The sequence below is a fragment of the Macaca fascicularis genome, chromosome 12 (genome assembly GCF_037993035.2).
Source record: "Macaca fascicularis isolate 582-1 chromosome 12, T2T-MFA8v1.1".
NCBI lineage: Eukaryota > Metazoa > Chordata > Mammalia > Primates > Cercopithecidae > Macaca > Macaca fascicularis.
Genome location: NC_088386.1, coordinates 131,780,915 through 131,805,751, shown reverse-complemented (window position 1 = coordinate 131,805,751; position 24,837 = coordinate 131,780,915). Strand labels below are relative to the sequence as shown.

At 47.5% G+C, this 24,837-nt stretch overlaps 2 protein-coding genes across 14 annotated transcripts in view; one reads left to right on the top strand and one right to left on the bottom strand.

Moving 5' to 3' along the window:
- AGAP1 (ArfGAP with GTPase domain, ankyrin repeat and PH domain 1) overlaps positions 1–24,837 on the bottom strand; it is a 645,437-nt gene that overhangs the window by 245,722 nt on the left and 374,878 nt on the right. For all 13 annotated transcript variants that reach the window (XM_005574702.5, XM_005574705.5, XM_005574700.4 and 10 more), the window contains one exon: positions 7,280–7,384. In XM_005574702.5, coding sequence (XP_005574759.1) covers positions 7,280–7,384 — 105 coding nt within the window. The remainder of the gene's footprint in view (positions 1–7,279; positions 7,385–24,837) is intronic.
- Positions 8,707–8,835, top strand: LOC135966649 (thymosin beta-10-like). Its single transcript, XM_065526315.2, has one exon. It carries the CDS (start codon positions 8,707–8,709, stop codon positions 8,833–8,835), a length of 129 nt encoding a protein of 42 aa, XP_065382387.1.

Here is a 24,837-nt window from a genome sequence, read left to right as displayed (position 1 = left end):
ACGCCTGTAATCGCAGCACTTTGGGAGGCTCAGGTGGGTGGATCACTTGAGGTCAGGAGTTTGAGACCAGCTTGGCAGCTTGGGCAACATGGTGAAACCTCATCTCTACTAAAACAAAAAATTAGCCAGGTGTGGTGGTGCACGCCTGTAATCCCAGCTACTTGGGAGGCTGAGGCAGGAGAATCACTTGAACTCGGAGGTTGCAGTGAGCTGAGATTGTGCCACAGCACTCCAGCCTGGGGGATGGAGCAAGACTCTTAAAAAAATAAAATAAAATAAAATAACTACAGTGGAAATCTACCATCACGTCCTCCTGTGCCCATACCTCCTTCTCTCCACCTACAAAGCACAGAAGTGCAGGGACCTCATCATCCGGGGCAGCCAGTGCTAACATCTCCTAACCCTTTGGGGAAGAGTTGAAGGAGGCTGGGAGATGTGGCTGTGGGTGATGGCTGGGGTCAAGACTTCATAGAATCTAAGCTGAGGAGATCCGGGGCCTGGAGATACCACTGGCATAAACTTTCAGGGAGCTTTCTTAGTCTCAGTTGGCTCAATGTTTTGCTTATTTTCTCCTCTGATTTCCAGGGAAATTATCACATCCTACGACCTGGCTACTCCATAAGCAATTCTGTTCCACTGCTTAGAAACAGAAGTTCTCTCCTAAGAAAAAGCTTTAAGATTTTCAACAACAGGAAACAGACCTGGGGAAAAAGATTTCCCTCCACATCTTCCATCTGTGGTGTAGGAAGGGTATGTAGATTTAGCTTATGTCCTAAGTAAAGGGCAGAGTGAGGCTGGGCTGTGTGTCAAAGGAACTAGGGAGTGCTGGTCTCCTAACAGTCTTTGTAAGGACTGAGCTTGGGGCTCAGGGCAAAAAAACCCCCAAAAAACCCCAAAAAACAAACAAACCGAGAAAGACACTTCTGGGGGATGACAAGAACGGAAGGAGAAATCTGAAGCAATTCAATGGGAAGGAAAGTGACATCCCAGGGCCACCACCCAGCTGAAGTCCCTTGTCATGATCTTGTGCACGTAGAAAGCTGCCCCCGTTCTGAGGGAGACACGCAGTCCCCGGGGATCAGTATTTGTGAGGTTCCCAGGCAACCGACCCATTCCAGGTACATTTTCAGCCTCACACCAGCCCCACAGTGTCCTGCAATGCCAGGTGCCCCCAGTTTCATGACTGGCTGCTTTGTTCTGAAGCCAGAGTTCCAAAGAACAGGTCATCCTGCTGGGATTCCACAAGCTCAGCACATAGCACGGCCACACACCGACTGGCCAAGAGCTGCGTCTATTTTAGAACACACCGATGTGTGGAAAACATCTGTCTGGGACTGATACTTGAAGTTCGTGTCCAAAGGTGATCGATCTTTCACACAAACATGTCCGTGGACACTTGTGCAATAAGCAAATGGTGTTCAGATACCTCAGGAATCGAACTCACCTCTTCAGGGAGATCTTTTTCTAAGGGCATCTAACAGAGACAATGAAAAACCCTCACCCAGAGATTTTAGCAAGGTTCGGAAATGGCCAGTCTCCTGCTTCCACAGTGTGCAAAGGAACTGAAAGCCAGAGCTCCCCACTGCTGGGGCATCTTTCCCAAGTAAAGGTATGAGGATGCTGGCACTGCCCGGAGCCTGCAGCAGCGGAGGCGGCCACAGGGAAGGCTGGGGTAGCGGGCAGCCGCTCCACCCGACAGCGACAAACTGCCTCTATCAACTTTCTTTTTTTTTAAAGACAGGGTCTTGTTCTGTTGCCCAAGCTGGAGTCACTGTGCAGCCCTGACCTCCTGGCTCAAGCGATCCTCCGGACTCAGCCTCCTGAGTAGCTGGGACCACAGGTGTGCTCTACCACGCCTGGCTCATTTTTTTATTTGTTGTAGAGATGGGGTCTCTCCATGTTGCCCAGGCTGGTCTATCAACTCGGCCCTTGCATGCCTGTCTTGTCTAGGGAGGACCGGTTGGGGAGCTTGCTGGGGAACTCAATTTGGTTGACTAATGCAGGAGCCGTGTGGAGCAGCCCTAGGAGGGGAGATGAGCCTTCTAGACCCTCCTATCCCACATGGGCAGTCCTCTGACATCGGCCACTATGCCTGAGCATCCCTGTGTCACAGAGGGAGAAGGACAAGGCTGGTAAAGACCCTCGATTCCACCTTCTGGGTTTGATCCTAAAGAAAAAACAATCCTGAGATCCTCTTGAACTACCGCCTCCCCCACCCCTGCCCATAACCACATTGGCCTATAGAATTTAAACTTGACTCAGTTGTTTACTCCTGCTCCAACGTTCCTTGTGTGCCAGACCCTCTCCCCAGATCCCTGAATTTAACATGATAAGCAAATGGAAGGAGGCTGCTGGTGGCACCAGGGTCCAGCCTCACGGGGACTGTGAGCAGCATACACGTGGACAGAAAATAAATGTCTGTGCCGGAAGGAAGAGCGCCTCGCCGCCACAGGCAAGCGTTGGTGTTGATGGGCTGCTGCACGGCCCTACCTCATCTCTGTCTGAATCTGCCATATTTAATACAACTGCAGGCCTGGCGCTCTCAAGTCCCCACCCCATAATAGAAGTATCAGCTGGTTAGAATCCCGTCTCCCCAAAAGCATGCTAGTTTCCTTTTAGTCCACTAATTACCTGGGCTTCTTAAGTTAGTGGTATACACCAGGAGTTGGTACAGCAACCTCACTATTGATACTCGCTTACATCTTTGTAGAAAACTCTAAAAATATCTGATGGTTTGGCCGGGATTTTTTCCTGGGCTCTGTGGAAAAGAACGGGCTGTGGGCTGTGCTATACGAGAACAATGCAGGCCCCCGTTCCAGGGGCTCCTGCTCTGGGGGCTCCTGTGGAACCTGGGCCCCATCTGCCTTTCAGAGAAAAGGTGGATGAGGACCGTGTTCTCAGAAACCAGACAACATTTTCCTCCGGTGTAAGACAGACGCTTATTCTGGTCCACTGACAGGTTAACATCTACTTTTAAGGACTTGATACAGCTCTACAGAGGCTGGCATGGGCCTGAATCCCAGAGGAGAGAAAAGGAAGCAGGTTCCCATGTTCAGACAATAGGGTGTTAGCAGGGAGGGGCCCCACTGCACGCTGTGGTCAGTAATAGAGTCAGGACCAACAAGAATGACTCTGAAACCCAAACGCCACCAATCTTGGCAGCTTTCCCAGCACTTCACCACTCACGCCACCACTGCATGTGGCCAATGACTCTCATGGTCCTTCTGCCGTAATACATCCTGGAGATAACCAAGGATGTGGGTGTCACAGTGTGGTCCGTGTTTAACTGAGATCACCTGGTTCTACGATCCTTTGAAATTTTCCAGACTGAGATAACAAGGTCACTCTCACGGTGTAGAATTTTGGGACTCGAACTAGCAACACATTTGCACACTCTCAAGTTTCTTATTAAGGAAAATCTGGATTCGGCTCATGAGTGTCCCGTTGAACGCCTCTTCCCATTGTGAACCAAGACCACCGGACTAACTCAGCTGGTGTGGGTCAGCACTTCCCCTAACAACTCACAACAGAACGGACTCGGATGCACCTGTCAGAGAATACACCTGGAAGTCACTACCTCTCCACAATTTTATCCAATGCTTGGCTGTGAAAATGAAACCAATGGAGGATTACATGGAAAGTCATGCAATCTCACCAGGCTCTAGTGATTCAAATCCATTCCTGGATTAAGCCCCTCCCCTAGGGAACTATGTAACTGCATCAAAAATTTCAGTTCCAAGGAGACTAGCATTAACAGGATTGCATTTGAAAATGACATTGCCTCGCCGGGCGCAGTGGCTTAAGCTGGTAATCCCAGCACTTTGGGAGGCCAAGGCAGGTGGATCACTAGGTCAGGAGATCGAGACCATCCTGGCTAACAAAGTGAAACCTCGTCTCTACTAAAAATACAAAAAATTAGCTGGGTGTGCCGGCGGGCGCCTGTAGTCCCAGCTACTCTATAGCCTGAGGCAGGAGAAAGGCGTGAACCTGGGAGGCGGAGCTTGCAGTGAGCCGAGATCATGCCACTGCACTCCAGCCCGGGCGACAGAGCGAGACTCCGTCTCACAAAAAAAAAAAAAAAAAAAAAAAAAGAGAAAATGACATTGGCTTTTGCTTGCTATACAATTATACAACAAAGCCCCACTGCGCCCCTCTTCTGTACTCCAATAATATTCATGCATACTTATGAATGAAGGCGAAAGGATGGAATTGGCAAACACTGAGGGACATGACAAGAAAATGCCTGTGGATAGGAGAATTTTTGAAGAACTGGTTGTGATTCTATACCCAAGAGGTTGGATGAAAAGCAAACAGGCTTTAGGCCTCCTGAGGGAATCTTCTGATACATATCGTTGTTACCACACCTGCCCCTTGGCAAGAGGCAGCAAACATCCCTTCCACGGGCCTGGGCTCAGCAGTGAGCGTAGGTTGACTGGAAACGTATCATTCATCAGCTCTCCCTCTTTACTGGCCAGTGAGTCTTACCAAGAATGATATTTTGATTGCACTTCTCTAACTTACATAAAGCAACTGGTTCAATAGTTAGACCTCCGCTCTCTGACAGGGTCCATAGGAGGAGCTAAGCCAGCAACACGGCAGCCCCGCTGCTGCTGATGGAGCAACTCTGCGGAGAGAACGAGGGAAGACCCGGTGCCTTGCTGTTGTTCTGATGGATGGAAGCTGGGTGTGCAGTGGGCTGCAGAACTGGAGACCTAGATGGGGTGGTCCTGGAGAGATGCCAACCTGGTCCCAGGTGGGCCTCATGGAACAGGCATTACATCTCTCTGATTTGAAGGCCCCCTGGAGAACCAGTCTGACTATATTCCAAAACTAAACGAGTGGGTCACTGAGCACAAAGGAATTTCCTTACTACAATAAAGAATATCTATGTAAGAATCTATCCGTATCTGTATCTTGAACCCCACTGAATAGTAATGCATGGGAGGTGCTCTCAGTAACAACAGAAACCAGAGATGCCGATGGAACACCTGCTTTGCTGCGTGGTTCTGAAAGGTGCAGCTACTGCTAAACGATGAGGAGACGGGGGCAGTTCAGGCCAGCAAGCGAATTCGGCATCAAGGTTACCGTGTGCTACCTATCATATTAGGAAAAGCTCTTCTTTCTGAAGGTAAATGCTCTTGAGAGGGCCGAGAAAAGGCCAGATGAGACAAACTAATACAACCTTTCTGGGAATTTGACAACATACACCAAAACCATGAAAGTACACGTAACTCTTCAACGCAGGAAGCCGACTGCTAGGAAATTATCCTTGGCAAGGCAAACGGACAAGGGGACAGAGATAAACAGAGGAATGCTGATTAGAGTTCTTTGACAGCGAAAAAACTGAAAGTAAATTTATTTGAGAAGGTTCGTTTTTCAGATACTGTGGGATCAATGAAGGCATATCCACACAGTGAAATATTATATAATCATTAAAAATGGTGGTGTACAAATACATTCCTTGACATGAAAATATCTACTGTTAGTGAGGAAGGCAGGCTGTGGGCAGTGTATACACAGTGGCCACGTGTTTGTGGAAGGAAAAGGCATATATACATAGAAAGAGCTGGGAGTATGCACCCTAAAATGTTAAGTCAGGTTCCCTAGGTGGTATTTTAGGAATAATATTAATTTTCTTCAATATGCTTTTTCTAACTTCTCATCAATAACTGTGCCATTTTATAAAGCATTTCAAATTTTTAAAAACTGATAGCTTAGCTGGGTGTCATGGCTCATGACTGTAATCCTAGCACATTGGGAAGGCAAGGTTAGGCAGATTGCTTGAGGCCAAGAATTCAAAACTAGCCTGGGCAGCATAGGGAGACCCAATCTCTACCAAAAAATACTGCTGCTGCTGCTACTATTACCACTAGCCTGACAGTGATAGAAGGTTGTCCTTTGTATCTGTGGATTCTGAATGTGCAGAGTCAATCAATCGTGGATTAAAAATATTCAAAAGAAGGCAGCATGGTGGCTTATACCTGTAATCCCAGCATTTTGGGAGGCCAACACAGGTGGATTTCTTGAGGTCAGGAGTTCGAGACCAGCCTGGCCAACGTGGCGAAACCATGCCTCTACTAAAAGTACAAAAAAATTTAGCTGGGCATGGTGGCAGGCACCTGTAATTCCAGCTATTCGGGAGGCCGAGACAGGAGAATCGCTTGAACCCAGGAGAGAGAGGTTGCAGTGAGCCAGGATCGCACCACTGCACTCCAGCCTGTGAGACACAGTGAGACTCCTCTCAAAAAAAAAGAAAAAAAATCAAAGAAAAAAAAGTGAAAAATAACTAATACAACAGTGAAAAATTATACAAATAAAAAACAACAGTATAGCAACTATTTACAGACAATTTACATTCTATTACATATTATAAGTAATCTAGAGATGACTTAAAAGCACAGAGGAGGATGCGCTCAGGTTATACGCAGATACTATGCCATTTTATATAAGGGACTCGAGCATCATGGATTTTGGTATCCAAGACGGATCTCAGAATCCATCCCCCATAGATACTGAGGGACAATGGAATAGAAGGACTGACTTCCACCATATATTCTAATCTACACATTGCTCTACATTAAGTAACAGGTATGGAATGTATTGCTATGAAACTAGAATTAACACCCCAACTTTAAATGTTATCAAGGGTAGAATGTCTGCATTTTTTGTATTTTATCAATGGGCAGAATGTCTGCATTTCTTCCCCAAGAATAAAGTTAATTTTGTTTATAAATCTATCTTACACACCACCCGTATAACAAACTTATATATAACACCAACTTACATATAACACGAAGAGAAAAGCTTCTTCTGCCTAATGAACTGGAATGTGTTATCTGACAGTAAAAGCTGAGTCATGAATTGCATTTAACTTCTGATTTTTGTTCACAGCTTTTCAAAGCTAAATCCTGGATTCAATTGTGATTGTTTCCTACGTTCTCGATTTTCAGCTACATCACTCTTCTCTCCTTTCTCTTTTCTTCTTGCCCCTGTCTTTTTACTCTCATCTAAAATTTTACTTCATCTGTGCCTTTTATTGTAATTCTTTGTAGAATTGGAAAGCCACAGATTGACTAGCAGGGAGGGGAGGAGAGAGAAAGACATATGGTCTAGTGGAGTGTGAGGGACAGTGTTATTTATCTCGCAGTTGAGCAGGAGACCAAATACGAACTTTCACTTCAAACAGAGACAAGAGGCTGGGCTGCTGGTAGGTCCCCCTTCCCCACGGTGTTTAGTTGAGGTCTGCAGCTGTTAATTGCTCCGAGGGGGCCATACTCACATGTAAACTGGGGTGATAGGTCAGCACGCCATTGTCACACAGGGTGACATATTTCTTTTTCCACTCTTTATTCAGCGATTTGCCACTTCGCTTCAACAGCATGCCCTGCAAGAGAAAAAGAGCCAAATAGAAAGTCTGACGTAAATAAAAAAAAAAAAGAAAAACCAGGTACATAGGCAACACATACATTCAAAACACGTGTGTGTGTGTGTGTGTGTGTGTGTGTGTGTGTGCAGAACTTCACTCTGTGACACTGGCGAATGCTGATAAGATGTGCCGTTAGTTCAACAAACACGACCCAAACACATGCAGGCGTGCTGCACTTAGATCTTTCGGATAATTAACTGCTAAACACACAGGGAACACCTAAAGGTGTAATGTTTTAAAGAAAGAAACCTCAGGCTGGGCACACTGTAGGGATCATTTGAGCCCAGGAGTTTGAGACCAGCCTGGGCAAGACGCGAACACCCCCATCTCTAAACAAATAATAAATAAATAAATAAATAAATAAAATTAGCTGGGCATGGTGGTGTGCTTCTGTAATCCCAGTTACTTGGGGGGCTGAGGTGGGAGGATCCCTTGAGCCCAGGAGGTTGAGGTGGCAGTGAGCTATGATTGTACCACCGTACTCCAGCCTGAGTGACAAAGCGAGACCTTGTGAAAGAGAGAGGGGAGAGGAGAGACAGAGAGAAAAAGAAAGAACAAACTTAAAAAACTGCATTGGCCGGGCGCGGTGGCTCAAGTCTGTAATCCCAGCACTTTGGGAGGCCGAGATGGGCAGATCATGAGGTCAGGAGATCGAGACCATCCTGGCTAACACGGTGAAACCCCGTCTCTACTGAAAAATACGAAAAACTAGCTGAGCGAGGTGGCGGGCACCTGTAGTCCCAGCTACCCGGGAGGCTGAGGCAGGAGAATGGTGTAAACCTGGGAGGCGGAGCTTGCAGTGAGCCGAGACCGTGCCACTGTCCTCCAGCCTGGGCGACAGAGCGAGACTCCGTCTCAAAAAACAAAACAAAACAAAACAAACAAACAAAAAAAAAACAAAACTGCATTAACTGGGCTAGGCACAGTGGCTCACGCCTGTAATTCCAGCACTTTGGGAGGCTGAGGCGGGCAGATCACCTGAGGTCAGGAGTTTGAGACCAGCCTGGCCAACCATGGCCAATACTGGTGAAGCCCTGTCTCTACTAAAAATACAAAAATTAGCTGGGTGCAGTGGTGGGCACCTATAATCCCAGCTACTCGGGGAGGCTGAGGCAGGAGAATTGCTTGAACCCAGGAGGCAGGGGTTGCAGTGAGCTGAGATCCCGCCACTGTACTCCAGCCTGGACTCTAGCAGGAGACTCCGCCAAAAAACAAACAAACAAACAAACACACACAAACCATTGGGTTCGGAGCAGGATGGCACCGATTGTTTTAAGAAAATGGCAGACAAACCAGACATGGGGGGAATCGCCAGCTTTGATGGGGCCAAGCCGAAGAAAACAGAGACGCAGGAGAACACCCTGCCGACCAAAGAGACCACTGGGCAGAAGCGGAGTGAAATTTCCTAAGCGCCTGGAGGATTTCCTGCCCTCATCATCCCTGAGACCCCAGTCGTGGTGTGGAGGAAGAGCCACCCGCAAGACGGACACGAGCCACAAGCCGCACTGTGAACCTGGGCACCCCGCGCCAATGCCACCGGCCTGTGGGTCTCTGAAGGAACCACCCCCAATCGGACTGCCAAATTCTCCGGTTGGCCCCGGGACATTATAGAAGATTATTTCTATGAATAATGAAAATAAAACACACCTGGTGGCCAAAGAAACACCAAAAAACAAAACAAAACAAACCCCACAAAAACCCCAGAAAAACCCAAACTGCATTAACTGTATTCTCACCTTAGATTTGTAAAGAAGAATTTTTTTTACAGTTTCCTTCATTTCAGATTTTTTATTAAAACCAAAATTCCACTGGCAAGTTTCAGTAACAATATTTAACAGATGAATCCCATGTAAGTGACTCTAATTCACTTTTAATGAAATCATATTAGGCCTCCTTGAAAACCACTCAGAATCTGAAACCAACACATTTTTGAAGCCATGTTTAATCCAGTTTTCTTAAACGGTTGCTGAGAATTTCTTCTTGTTTTAACACCAATTCCCAGCAAGCCTTGCTCTATCTTTACAGGTTTCCCTTTGTTAAGGAAGCCGATGGCCAACACGGAGCCTGGGCAGGCCCAGCGCCTTGAGCTGGGGTTCTCTCCTTCTCAGCCTGGGCTCCATGCCTGTCCAGCTCAGTCCCTTTCGATGACAGCGTTCACGTCGGGAGTCTCTGCCTCTGTCTTCCTCCCTTCTCATCTTACTCTGCTCCATGTTAACCAAGAAAAATAAGAGAATCTCTTTACTTCCTTTTCCGCTATCCTTTTATAAACTTATGTAACGTTAATAGGAGAAAGCGTAAGACTCAGGCTAGCGAATTCACCTGGACTGAGGCAGAAGGAGTTTTGAGTTTTGAAATATAAGAAGACACTTTGAGAAAGCCGAGATGCCCTACGAATCGCCTTCGGAACTTTTCCCAGCCTCCACTGACTTCCTAAACTCTGCTATCTTTCAAGAATCACAACATGAGAATGAATTAACTACTATTATGGGATATAATTGAGTTCAATTTCCAATTAATTACCAGTACTGCGACAATACTGTTTTTTATTTACTAAATCGTAACCAAGTTTCGCAAACATAATGAAGTATGGGCCAGCTTGGGGCTCCAACCACCACTAGACATCGTTGCTTAAGGGAAAACATTTGAGTTTGAAACGACTTTGGAAGATGATTTCTTTGCAAGTTCTTATTCACGGAAACGTGGCAAAATGTGGCATACCTTGATTTCTTGGAATCTAAATCACTATAAACCAAATACGGAACTGAGACCCATCAACTGAACGAACCAAGTCCATAGGAAAATGCTACTAAGCTGCAAACCAAGACAGTAAGAGCTTCCTCGCATGCAGGAATTAGAGGAGAGGGGCAGTCACCACTACTGACGCAGTAATAAATAAGCAATTGCTTCAACTCATGAGAGACCCCTCTCCAGTGGGATTCCCGAGGATTTTAAAACTTAGCATAACAAAGCCTCACTCAAGGTCCTTTTTTTTTTTGAGACAAAGTCTCCCTCTGTTGTCCAGGCTGGAGTGCAGTGGCGCGATCTCAGCTCACTGCAACCTCCACCTCCCAGGTTCAGGTGATTCTCCTGCCTCAGTCTCCTGAATAGCTGGGATTACAGGCACGTGCCACCATGCCTGGCTAAATTTTTTTATTTTGTATTTTTAGTAGAAACAGGGTTTCACCATGTTAGCCAGGCTGATCTCGAACTCTTGACCTCAGGTGATCCACCTGCCTCAGCCTCCCAAAGTGCTGGGATTACAGGCGTGAGCCACTGCGCCCGGCCCTCAGTCAAGTTCTCCAGTGGGCTCCCATTTTTCTGTCATTCATTTCAGATGGAATTCAAACAATGACAGGTCTCTGGTGTCACCAGAAGATTACAGATGCTCCCGGCTTCATTCAAAAAGCTTCGTCCATTCCCACTCAGACAAATGCTGGCCACGGCGCACACCCCTGGGGCTCCATGCGGATGGACTTGCACCACTCTTCTGGCTGGCGTGTGGGGGGTGCTTTCGTGAGCAAATCATATCCTCAAAATTGTCCTACTGCAGTGAAGGCTACGAGGACTTATTTGTTAAGGAAAAAAGGGGAAACAGTCTAATCGGGAGGCATGTGAAGACATGATTTCATAGCTTTCTGAAGAACTAAACTAGGCTGAAGTAAAACTTTTTTTAAATAAAAAAAAAAAAAGGCTGGAGTGCAGTGATGCCATCATGGCTTCTTGTGGCCTTGAACTCTTGGGCTCAAGTGATCCTCCCTCCTTCCTCCTGAGTAGCTTGGGATTACAGGCGTGTGCCATCCTGTTCGGCTAATTTTTTTATTTTTATTTATTATTTTTTTTTTTTTTGAGACGGAGTCTCGCTCTGTCGCCCAGGCTGGAGTGCAGTGGCGCGATCTCGGCTCACTGCAAGCTCCGCCTCCCGGGTTCACGCCATTCTCCTGCCTCAGCCTCCCGAGTAGCTGGGACTACAGGTGCCCACAACCGCGCCCGGCTAATTTTCTGTATTTTTAGTAGAGATGGGGTTTCACCGTGGTCTCGATCTCCTGACCTTGTGATCCGCCCGCCTCGGCCTCCCAAAGTGCTGGGATTACAGGCGTGAGCCACCGTGCCCGGCCTATTTTTGTTTTTTGTAAAGATAAGGTCTCGCTGTGTTGCCCAGGTTGGAGTGCAGTACCCTGATGCAATTACAGCTCACTGCAACCTTGAACTTTCTGGCTCAAGCAATCCTCCTGCCCCAGTCTCCTCTGAGTAGCTAGGGCTACACATACATGCCACCATGTCTGTCTAATTTTTTATTTTACTTTTTGTAGAGACAGGGTCTCACCATCTTGCCCAGGCTGGTCTCAAACTCCTGGGCTCAAGCAATCCTCCCACCTTGGCTTCCCAAAGGTGCTGGGGTAACAGCGAAGTGAGCCACTGTGCCTCGCTTAGGTCTTCAGAAAGTGCTGGATGACAGGGAGTGAGCCACTGCACCTGGCCTAGGCTGACTTTCTTCTGATCCTAGGAAAACTCTTAATAAACTTAAGAGCTTATTAAATAAATAAACTTAACTTAAACTCTACGTCTTGCCAGGGAGGATAATCTTGGATTACAGGCACTATTCAAATGCTGCGTAAGTCAGCAGGACTATGGAATACCCTGGCCTCTTAGGAGTCATATTTCTGCCTTCCAGCCTCGGCCCCAGTTGGTTTATTATATGACGCCCCCAAGAATTGCTGTGGAGACGAAGAGCCACTCGGCTGCCCCGGTTGTCACGTCATGGCTGTGGTCCAGCTGGGCTGGGGCAGGTGCGCTTTTCTTTCAGGGGCTGGAGCACTACCCCACGCTCAGCCTGGCTGTGCAGTCGTGTCCCCTGACTCCCCTGCTCCCCAAAGGAACAGGTCAGGGGCAGCAAAGTTATGGAAGCCATGGCTCCCTGAAAGCCAGGACTCTGAGTTACACAGGGGAAGTGTCTTGTTAGCTAACGGAACGTGGCAGGGCCAGCCCTCCTGCCAGGACACTGGGCTGCTGGGCTGCCAAAGTCTCCCGTTCTACTGATGGGCGGTGACCTGCTCCCCACACAGAACCTCTGGGTGTTCCAGCTACTGCCCAGCCTAGCACTTCTGGTTTTGAACTTCAGCTCCCCCTTCCAAAGCACAAACACCAAGAGGCGGCTGCTCAGGATCCCTCTGGCAGGCACCTCTGTCACCTGAGTCCCTTGTAGGGAGAGAAGTGAGACTTTATGACAACTCGCATTTTATCTTCCCGCTGCACCCCACAGTTTACAGAGGGTATCCCCAATTCCCAAGACATTCTGATTCAGTCAAGGAACATAAGCAGACAGGGGCTCCGCTTCACTCCCAAATTCCCACTGAAACAAAACATGAGCTCGGAGTGAGAGCAGATGAGCAAATATTTCCCCTAACTGAGAGTGCACATGGCTCTAGAGGAAGCAGTTTCTGTTTGCTAAATCCAGGAGCAGCCTGAGAAGGCCTCCACTCTGAGTGTCTTCAAGGAAAAGAGAACAGGACAAGAAATCTTTTTTTATTTTTTTTTAATTATACTTTAAATTCTAGGGTACAAGTGCACAACGTGCACGTTTGTTACATATGTATACATGTGCCATGTTGGTGTGCTGTACCCATTAATTCGTCATTTACATTAGGTATGTCTCCTAATGCTATCCCTCCCCACTACCCGCTCCCCACAGTAGGACCCGGTGTGTGATGCTCCCCTTCCTGTGTCCCAGTGATCTCATTGTTCAATTCCCACCTATGAGTGAGAACATGCAGTATTTGGTTTTCTGTTCTTGCGATAGTTTGCTGAGAATGATGGTTTCCAGAAATAAACAAAACCTCCAAGAAGTATGGGATTATGTGAAAAGACCAAATCTATGTCTGATGGGTGTGCCTGGAAGTGAGGGGGAAATGGAACCAAGTTGGAAAACACTCTGCAGGATATCATCCAGGAGAACTTCCCCAACCTAGTAGGGCAGGCCAACATCCAAATTCAGGAAATACAGTGAACGCCACAAAGATACTCCTCGAGAAGAGCAACTCCAAGACACATAATTGTCAGATTCATCAAAGTTGAAATGAAGGAAAAAATGTTAAGGGCAGCCAGAGGACAAGAAATCTTAACCCGACTAGCAAATTCCAGGAACGGGGTGCCCAGGGCTGCTGGAAACTGGAGGTCAGACCTGCTTGGCAAGGAGGCTTACTTTAGCCCAGAACGTGACAGGGCCACATGCCGCCACCACCAGGCCCCTGGGGTTGTGCGACACAGCGACCCTGCAGGGCTGGAGGGCCCCATGTGTCCAGATATCCTGATTATCGAAGAGAAGTAGAAACATTGGACTTGTGTGTGATGGCTTCTTATTTTAAAATACTGGCCACAGGTTCACATTTTTGCACTGAACACAGGCTACACCGAACCTGCTGCAGGCCAGCTGCACATGCGCACGGTGTTTTTGACTTTTGGCCAAGAGTCACTGGGGTTGGATGGAGCCCCCCTGGCCTCCCATGGATCTAAGGATCCAGCAGTCACAGCACCCATACTCTCCATGCGGCATGGGGAGCGTGGCCTGAGGGGCAGCAGCGTGCAGAGTCCAGCAGCGTGCAGAGGCCACACTCTCGGGTTTCCGCGGGCACCGTGGGCCCTTCTCTCAAACCAGCGGGCTACCCTCAGCCCCACTTCCTGCCTGGCCCTGGAGGTGCCTGAAAGTCTGGGCCCTGCCACAGGTGACTAGGGTGGAGGAAGGAAGGGGTTATCTGATTTGCATTCAGAAAGATTCCCCTGGTGAGGAGTTGGCAAGATGGAAGCGCTTTCCGGCTCAAAGTGTGGCCCACTTTGGAGCAGCGGTTGGGTCTACTCGAGAGGGGAGGAATCACTCCGAATGTAACAAGATCCCCAGACGGTCTGAGCAAATTTGAGACACGTTGGAAACCTGTCATTTTCTCTGGAACCATAATTTCTCCAAGAGAATTTTTAAAATTTTGAGTGTATTTTAATCACTATCTAAAAAGTGATCCAAAACCACCACTGGATTCCACCACCCGAGTTGGCATCTCTGACTTCCCGGGTCACGAGCTGCGCTAAGGGGGAGAGCACTGAGGGAGACGCAACATGTAAATCACTCACTCCGAGAACAAGTCAACCCCCGGGGAAGGCACCGCATGCTGCACACAAAACGATTTCTCAGTATGAAAGCAGGAAAGAAAGAGGCTGGGGTCACCACGTGATACAGTCACGAGGCAGCTGAACCAAAGGAGCCTGCACTGCAACCGTCATCCCTAACCCCTGGCACGGAAGGCCGTCATTTTGTTTCAGCAAAACATCATCATCCTTATTATTAAATGCACAATAAATTAATGCTATTAAATTTTTAATAAATATAACTTTCATAGTTATTCAAAAGCTATAAAGACAAGGAGCTGAATCTTAGTTTTCTGCTTGTACCTAACTGTATACTTGTTATCAAAACAATTAAATAAATGTTGAAGGATTCATGAGATTTTTGTTCTTTTAAAAGGCTCTGGCTGGGCACGGTAGCTCATGCCTGTAATTCCAGCAATTTGGGAGGCCGAGGTAGGTGGATCACGAGGTCAGGAGTTCGAGACCAGCCTGACCAACATGGTGAAACCCCATCTCTACTAAAAATACAAAAATTAGCCGGGCACGGTGGTGCATGCCTGTAATCCCAGCTACTTGGGAGGCTGAGGCAGAAGAATTGCTTGAACCCGGGAGGTGGAGGTTGCAGTGAGCCAAGATTGCGCCATTGCACTCCAGAATGGGCAACAAGAGCGAAACTCTGTCTTAAAACCAAAACCAAAACCAAACCAAACCAAAACAAAAGTTCCACACCACTCAAATGTGGGAAAGACTGGTCTAGAATGGCAGTGATGATCAGGGATACTTCTGGGGGCAAGGGAGGAGAAGGTGAGGCAGGCAAGGAGAACGCAGGTGCGAGAAACACGCTGGAGGTAAAATCGGGACAAGGCGCTGGGTGGGGTGGGGCGGGGCCAGCACAGACAAAGTCAGGCTTTAGTTGTTGTGGCCCAGTGGGGTCATTCACTGAGCCAGAGAGTACAGGAGCTGGTGACCAGGAGGGAAAAGAAGACTTTGGTATCAGCCACACAGCACTGGAGGGGCTGGTGACCCAGGTAGGCAAGGCGGCCAGGCCAGCCATTGAGGTTCCATGTTCAAGGAGGAAGTCTGGGAGATGGAGGGTGGCTGGGGAGGAGCCAAGAGATACAGGAAGAAGCCTAGGGGGTGAACATGGTCACACTTAAGGTTTAGCACACAAGGGCCGGGTTATAATCTGCTTAGCCAACACAGAATCAGAATCCCATTTGGAAGAATTATTATCTAAGGGTCAGCAAAATTTTCCTGAGAATCTTTAAGATCATGATGTAATCATTTAATAGGCTGACTAGTTCATTCTCCTTTAAGAATAAATTATTTTAAATATTTCTAAAAGTACATAAATTGATAGTAAAAAGCATCATGTTCACCTTAGGAAAACAACAGATAAGAATATCTGCACTTTCAAATGAGGAAGCTAGAGAATAATGAAGTAAATAAAGAGAAAGCAACGCACACCTGTATTGGAGATGAGAAAATTATCTGCAGGTGAGCCCCTTCCCCTGGAAACGAGTCATCTAATTACAGCGAGGAGACCTTGGTCATGGGTCTGACATAGAACAACTACTTTTTGAGGAAATTAGCATTTGTTCCATTATACGGTCAAACTTAATTCTCATTCAATGAATCCATGTTAAATATAAACAAACAATGCATCGAGGTTTTAAAATGAAATAAAAAGACATTCACCAGTTTAATAAACATTTGTAAGTCCCTAGTGCAATTACAATGTATTTTGGAAGATGTTTTTGTCTGATCGGTCTAGATAATCAGCCATCAAAATCAGTGCACGCACTGTTTGGCAATGAGAAGTGTAGATATCTGTGCACAACTAACACGAAAGTCTCCAAGTGGCTCCATGCGTTGGTTTCATGGCGCCCCATAAGCAAATGCAGATGGGAAACAGGAGAGCACACACTCCCAGGAAAGCTGGGGAGAGAAGCTCTACTCAACCACAGGCCCGGGCTGCAGGTGGAACCTCAGGAAACATGCTGGGAATCATGTGTCCAACCGTAGCCTTCAAAGCACAAGCGTTCCAACACACAGGAAGCACGTGACTCAAAATCAACCTGGCCCTGAGAAGCACAGCCTTGTGGGCATCACAGACCTGTGTTGAGGTCTCAGCCCTGGCAAACATCGAGTGGGGAAGGCTGGTCCCCTGGGAATCAGATCTCTCAGCAGACAGCACGATGGTGAGACTTGCACCTCGGTGGGCTTTTATATTAAGATCCCAGGAACCCAAAGTGCTTGTTCATCCCAAGCATTTAAAATACCATCAATTCTATTACAATTGTTGTTAGTCCCAGGAATTCTAAGAGGTGAAAACAAACGATGGGAGTTGCTCTCTAGTTGGCAGATACAGAAACAGGACGGGGCCATGGACCAGCAAGGTTGAAAAGTGACCCCATTTATAAAACAAGGCTGACCTCCTCCTTGCAGCAAGGGAAGATGGGGGAAAGGGGGTGACAGGGCTCTCTCCATCCCAGGACCCCAGGAATACTGCCCCTGGCCTCCAGGGTTCTTCCCCCAAAACTCAGTCTTCAACCAGTTCTAGTTTCTCTTTTCGCCCACATTTGGGAGAGCTGTTTCTAGTTTGCTTCCACTTCACAAGAGGTTACTGCTTATCTAATGGAAATGTGGGGCCATGAGAGTGACAATTTCTCTGATAAGTGGGTATTTTAGTACCAGTTTTTAAACTCAGCCCGTGTCTGCCTTGATCCACGAACATGCGCGCACGCGCGCACACACACACGCACGCACACACACAGTATCTTGGTTCTAGGAGTGATGCTGTCTTTGTAATGAGTTCTATACATGAATGCCTTCTCTTTCATATTCACATGTCCAGGTTCTCTTGAAATTTCCAGAGTAGATGAAGGCAAGGCCAGAAACATGACAGAGTCCTGTCCTGACCCCTGGGGATAGGAGCAGCTGATCCAAGTGAGGCCTGCCACAGCATCTTGAGTGCACCCCTGTCCCACCCAAACCCGTCAGATGTTAGCATCCGAGCCTCTTAGCTCCCTGCAAAGTGCACTTCGGTTGCTCTGCCTAGGCGAAAGCATCTAGAGTGATGGACAGCAACTATAACCACAGCCCTGGCCCCAAGGAGGCATGAGGGCAGCCATGTCTGAGAAGCTACTGCAGCGCCCCCAGTTAAGCCACCTTCTTTCTACATCACCAGGTAACCTCGGGAGCTCAGCTCAAGAATGTGGTTCTGGGCCAGGCGCGGTGGCTCACACCTGTAATCCCAGCACTTTGGGAGGCCGTGGCGGGCAGATCACGAGGTCAGGAGATCGAGAACATCCTGGCCAACATAGTGAAACCCCCATCTCTACTAAAATGCAAAAAATTAGCTGGGCAGGAGGCTGAGGTAGGGGAATCACTTGAACCCGGGAAGCAGAGGTTGCAGTGAGCTGAGATCATGCTACTGCATTCCAGCTGGGCAACAGAGCAAGACTCCGTCTCAAAAACAAAACCAAACCAAAACAAAACAAAAAACAGAATGTGGTTCAGGGCTGGGCATGATGGCTCACGCCTGTGACCGCAGCACTTTGGGAGGCGGAGGCAAGGGGACTGCGTGAGTCCAGGAGTTTCAGACCAGCCTGGGCAACAAATTGAAACCCTTGAAAGCCCGTCTCTACAAAAAATACACAAATGAGCCGGGTGTGGTGGTGTGTACCTGTAGTCCCAGCTACCCGGGAAGCTGAGGTACAGAACTGCCTGAGCTCAGGAGGTCGAGGCTGCAGTGAGCCATGACTGTGCCACTGCACTCCAGCCTGGGTGAAGAATAAGACCTTGTCTCAAAAACAAAACAAAAATGTGGTTCTGGATTGACATCAAGGTCCTTCCACATGGACCAGACAGCTGCACTGGCCTTCCCACAGCCGGGCAGCTTAGGCCTCCAACTTACTACACAGGCTTCAACTTCTTTGAAGGGCCCCAATCCCAGGAAAGCCCAGCTGTGGTTTTAACGCCCACAGATCGTTGACATCAGAGAGTCCATGTCTGCACTTACACATGTAAACCTTAAAAAAAAAAAAAAAAAAAAAAAAAAAAAGTTTGCCAAAACAATAGGATAAACTACAAAACTCTCTATTGTCTCTCCTTACATAATTCTAAAAGGCCTTTTCTCAAAAGCACGGTTAGACAGCTCTCTGATGAGTGAAGACGTTGGCTGGGGCTTCAGAAGCAGGAGGCAAGATGAGCATTCGTAATCAGAGGTTCAATTGGACTACAAATGAGCAGACTCGGGAACTAGATTTTGTGGATTAAAAACATGCTTTTTCTTTCTTGGCTTAAATTAATTCTGAACATTGATTTTTGAAGAGTGTTTGTACCAAGTGGGAATCACAGAATTTCAGCCTAGCTAGGCCCCAGAAGTTAAACCATTCAGCCCTGAATCTGCTACAAAAATGTTTTGCATGCTCCCCACCTGGGGCCCCTCAGTCTCTGCATGAGCACCCTGGGGACAGGGGTCCACAGGTCTCAACAGTGAGAGCTGCCTGGACGGTCTCCCTCGGAAAGAGCCAGGGTCCTCTGCCCTCCCAGGGCGCGGCTGGTACCTAACGCTAGAGCTGCACTGAGCTAGCGGGGACTTCCAGGGACCGTGGAGCCGCCACAAAAGCCCCAGTGAGATGTCTTCTCACATGTGGCAACACAAGCCAAGCCCCTTCTTAGTCCACACTCTTCCCAAAGCCAGTTCCAGTTCGACCGTGGGACGCCCCTCTGAATACACTCAGCGTCCCCCACGTGTAGCAGCTAAATGGAAAACAACTGGGGAAGACAGGGAGCCTGTCGCCTTCCTTAGGGAGGAAGTGGTACCAAGGTGGCCTCCACTGGTCTGGGCTGAGCGCGCAGACATCCTCCCCTAAGCTTCCATCAGTCCGAACTTTCACACTTCCCTACTCTAAGGACCAAGAAAATGGAAAACTCTAAAAATAGTTCATTTGAAACTTTTAGAGGAGATGAAGCCACGATCCTACTGGTCAGGAGATGACAGAGGCCGGAAGGCTCTGCCGGAGACGCTCAGGCAGACAGTTCCCGTCAGTGAGTGCCAATGGCCCCTGTGATCCTAAGTCTTTTTGATTCCGCATAACCCAGGGCCAAACGGCATGGTGGCATGTCACCATGCATACTTTGTCCATCTTTCAGATGCCACTTTTGTACATGTGAAAACCACCTCTGCTTAAGATTCTTTCTTGCTGTCCAGCTGTCACAGTGAAGACATCAATTAAAATGCCTTCTTTGACTCCTATGTGGCTTCGGCATTTATTAAAAAAACTTTTTTTTATTTCTATACAATATTGGGCTCACTCTGAACCAGATGCTGCTGCTCTAAGTGCCTTGCAACTGTTAACCCACTGCAAGTGCATGACAACCGGATGGTCATTGATTATCCTCATTTCATGGACAGGAATTGATATGACACCTTTAACAGGGGTCCAAAGAGTATGAACACCAATCCCTCAGCATTCACAACTGTGTATTTCATCAACTGCATTCACAATTGACATCCACGACGATCCTCATTTCACGGATAAGGACACTGAAACAGACTGGTAATGTAACTTGCCCCACGTGCACAGCCAGCGTGGTATCTGTTCTCCAAAGACGGCTCCCACTGAACCACACTTCATGGCACTGGTGCCCCAGTATAAATAAATCCTCCCACACTGACCCTGGGCTGCCCAAGACTCACTTTAGCTAACAGCATCCATGGGAATAACACTATCTCCTTTGGGTTTAATTCTCGAGAAAGCCTGGCAGCACCTGCCTTGGGGAGCTCTGACAGACAAATCAGTCCTGCTGGGCTCTGTCCACAGGCCTCAGCCACAGTGTTATAACAAATAGTCAAATGATCATTTTCTTAAATCCTGAAGTTTCAGGGTGGATCCTTATGCAGCAACAGGTAAGAAAAACAGAATTAGCCTCCTGTACTGCTGTAACAAAAATAAAAAACACAGGGCAGTGGCTTTGGAACTAGGCAGTTGGCTGAGGCTGGCAGAGACGTAAGCAGCACGAGTGGAAGTTGTGAGGACAGTGAGGAAAATCCTACCTGAGGATGGAAATGGGGCTGGCAGACCGTGCACCAGCAGGGCAATTAGCAAACCTGCCCCCCCCCACCCATCAGGGGGATGGGTAGCATAGCAAGAGTGCCTCGTGAGCCTGCACACCTGGCTACCAGATTGCCATGCCGGATATTGGAAGTGCTCCTGGCTCTGTTAAACACGGGAGGAGAAAGAGGAGGTCCAGGGAATTTTCCAGCACAATTAGAACAAATATTTCAACTGAAAACCTTGCTGGACTGATCACAAAACAGTTTCTCATTCCCAGCTTCTCCTGACAGCAGAAAACCCTTGAGTAAGAACCGGCATCGGAACTAAGATCAAATTCTGGGGATACCAGTAGCTGTGATCACAGAATGAGGACCTCTTCAACAGTGTGGCAGTCAGATCCTTTCCATGAGAACTCAAAGATTTGAAGGCAATGCCTCACAGACCCTTCTGATTAGAGATCCATGGATTACAGAGAGAAATCTGTGCATTAGTTTTTGTTTAATGGAACAGATTATGATTCAACACAAAGGATACCCACAAGATTTTTAAAGGAATTATACCACCTTGGATTAAAATGCACAGAGAAAGTTTAGAAAGAAAAGTGGTCTCTGGGCCCTCAACTTAAGTACAGCAGGAAGCAGGCTGAGAAAGCTGTGTAGTAGCAAACATGGGTCAATTCTTATGGGAAAGGCAGAGGCAGAGCCCAGGGCCAAGGAGGATGCCTCCTGGGGAGAATATACCGTTCTTATGCCCAGAGCAGGGTGAATCAGCATCATGTGCTGGCTGGATTTCAGAATTGTTATGGGCCAGTGACTGCTCCATGTCTCTTGTCCCTCTCCACCTTTTTTTGTTTTGTTTTGAGATGGAGTTTCGCTCTTGTTGCCCAGGCTAGAGGGCAATGGTGCGACCTCGGCTCACCACAACCTCTGCTTCCTGGGTTCAAGTGATTCTCCTGCCTCAGCCTCCGAAGTAGCTGGGATTACAGGCATGTGCTATCACGCCCGGCTAATTTTGTATTTTTAGTAGAGACAGGGTTTCACCATGTTGGCTAGGCTTGTCTTGAACTCCCAACCTGAGGTGATCCACCTGTCTCAGCCTCCCAAAGTGCTGGGATTACAGCCTCTCCACCTTTTTAGAATAAGGGTATCTGTTGCAGTTCTCCTGTTCCTGAGTCACCCCTGCACAGTGTGTGAGATAACTTGTCTCCTGGGTACCCTGGTCTTCCGATGGGGAGGACCATATCCAAAGAGACTCATCCACATGTGTACCTGGTGTAGATGACAAGGCCATGACCTTTAAGCCTGGGCCGGATGCCATAATGGCTTGAGACTTTGGGTAGCTGGGGACAGGCTGTGGGTACTTTGCATGAAGGAGGGTAGAGTGAAGTAGATAGTGTCTGAAGATGGCACACAAAAACCAGTCCCCTCATCCCCTGTGGTGCTCATACCCTGTGTGATCACTCTGCCCTCTGACTCAATTGAACCAACAGAATGTGGTGGAAATTATGCTGTGCCACTTCTGGCCAAAGCCTGAAGAAGGCCTGGAAGTTCCTGCTTTTATGCCCCTGGGAAGCCTGAGCACCCCTGTTAAGAGGTCAGACTATCCTACCAGGGAGACCAAGTAAAGAGGAGACATCCTGAGACTACTCGAGGAAGAACTGGGGTCTCAGACAGATGACTGCCAATGACCCCCAGCCAGTTGAGCCACTTTTGCTGAGGAACCAGATACATTAGTAAAGAAATGCTCTTGGACGCTGTAGCCCTAAGAAAGCATATTGTGGAGCACGGACAAACTGTCCCCAATATGCCCTGCCCAAACTCCTGGCCCACAGAATCATGATAAACAATAAGGTGGCACTGTTTTTAAAAATTATTTTTGATTTTTGAGATGGAGTCTCACTCTGTTGCCCAGGCTGGAGCGCAGTGGCGCGATCTTGGCTCACTGCAACCTCCACCTTCCGGGTTCAAGTGTTTCTCCTACCTCAGCCTCCTGAGTAGCTGGGATTATAGGCACCCGCCACCACATCTGGCTTTTTTTTTTTTTGTACTTTTTAGTAGAGATGGGGTTTCACCATGTTGGCCAGGTTGGTCTCAATCTCCTGACCTAGTGATCCACCTGCCTTGGCCTCCCAAAGTGCTGGGATTACAGGTGTGAACCACCACACCTGGCCAAAATGGCACTGTTTTAAGCCACTATAATTCGGGTTCATTACCGAGCAATAGATAACCCAAACGGCAGTAAGGGGCAGAAACAGGGGCAAGATTCGAGGTACAAACCAAGGGTTTGTACTTGTCACCCCGCTGCTTTGCTGCTTCCGTGTGAACCATTTCATCTACCAGACAAATTTTAACTTGTTTGTATAGCAAGAAATTTTAAGTGTTTTGTGACACCTCAAATTATTCTTCTTATCTTACTTGGAAATGGCAAATGTTGGTCTAATTCCTATCAGCTAATTTACTGACATATCAGAAAGACTCATTTTAATGATCTACAACCAAAATATCAGGATTCCAGGCAGGCACATTTTGCTTTCTGCCCAAGGAACCTTTTCTACAGTGGAGCAAAGAGTAGAATTGTCGTTTGGCTGCAATCTCTTTATTCGTCATGTGTATTCTTTGTCTAGTCCCAAGAGGTCATTGAAAGCCAAAAGCAATGTTAAGTGTACAAGCTTTAAATAACTTACAAAGTTAATGTAATGAATGTAAGTGCTATCTGAAATCCATCACTCAGTGTTTGCTGCAGCCCCAAGCTGTGATAAAACACCACTCATAAATTTATATTAAAACTCTGCTCGATAGCAATTATTTACCAACAAAGATTTATTGACTGCATTAGAGACTGGGGGTCTTAACCAGGCAAATCAGTCTTTGTTTTGAGTCTCAGAGACCAAATGGTGCTGGCCTGTGCTCGCACAGGGATCGTTGTTACACAGAGCGAACATTTCATGGCTAAGCTCCTACGTGGTGATGGAGCAACAGTCTCAATGCAGGCGGCTCCAAGTCAAGATCAGATTATCAACAGGCACGTCCGCAACCACTTGCCTTCACTCTGTGGGCAGCATTCTTTGTCGGCTTTAACAGACACCAGGAGGCCGCACATGCATTTGACTGAATGTAAAGGACGGTGCCCGTGTGATTTCGCAGCGAGGTCCAATGAATCCTCTTGCTGCTGCAGGAGCACTAATAGTTTCCCAATTACCAAGTTAAAAAAAAAAGTTTTTCCTGGCTTAAAAACATCCATGCAAGTTCAAAAATGTTTGTTTCTACTTCTAAAAAAAAAAGTGATGTTTGAGTACTTCTGTGATTTTACAGTGAATACTGTTAATCGCTCATTTGGTACTTTATGATTTGCATTCATTACACTTTGGAACAGGTTCTTGTTAAAGGTTTCTATGAAGTTCTAAAATGGCTCAGAGAAAAGCTGGTACCTTTAACTGAGATCCAAAGAGTGTGAGTACCAATCACTCAATTTTCACATTTGTGTTTAATAATTTTATTCTAATTAAGATTTTTTTCCCTATAACACGTATTAAAATTGTGGCTGACAGGAACAAAATTGACCTCAATAAAACTAGAGAAATGCATTTGGGTGGGTGGTAGGTGGACGGAATGTCATCACTGGAAAATGGAGAAGCACACGGGTCATACAAGCTGTGACCTATTCTTCCCCCATGGCACCAGCTCCATGCGGAAAATGGTCCATCCAGGTGATGCCCCTGCTGAGGCTCCCGACATCCCACTCTTCCATGATGAACACTTACTCAGCTTGCTTTTGCTTTCTCATTATGCTAAGCTATACCCTGCAGATAACACCTAGCTAGAAATAGGCCCGGACCAATGAGACTGAAAATCCATGGCCCCGTGTGCCTGGTTTGGGGGTCACCCTCCCTCACTTGCACTCATGATTAGGCTGGTGCGTGCGCACGCACGCGCACTCATACACACACACACACACACACACACACACACACACACACACACACACACTACAGCACCAGCATAAGGTGTACAATCCCGAGTGGCCAGAGCCTTCCCACCTAACAGGAACTCTCACAGCCTGTGCACCCTCATCCAGACTATTAGCATTGGGGATCCTACGGGCCTGGGGCCGGCAAGCTCCCACATGTTGGCCAAATCTGATCTTCTGCCTCTTCCTGTAAATAAAGTTTTATCGGAACAGAGTCAAGTTCATTCGTTGGAATGGGTGCATCTGCCCTAAACTGGCAGAGGTAGG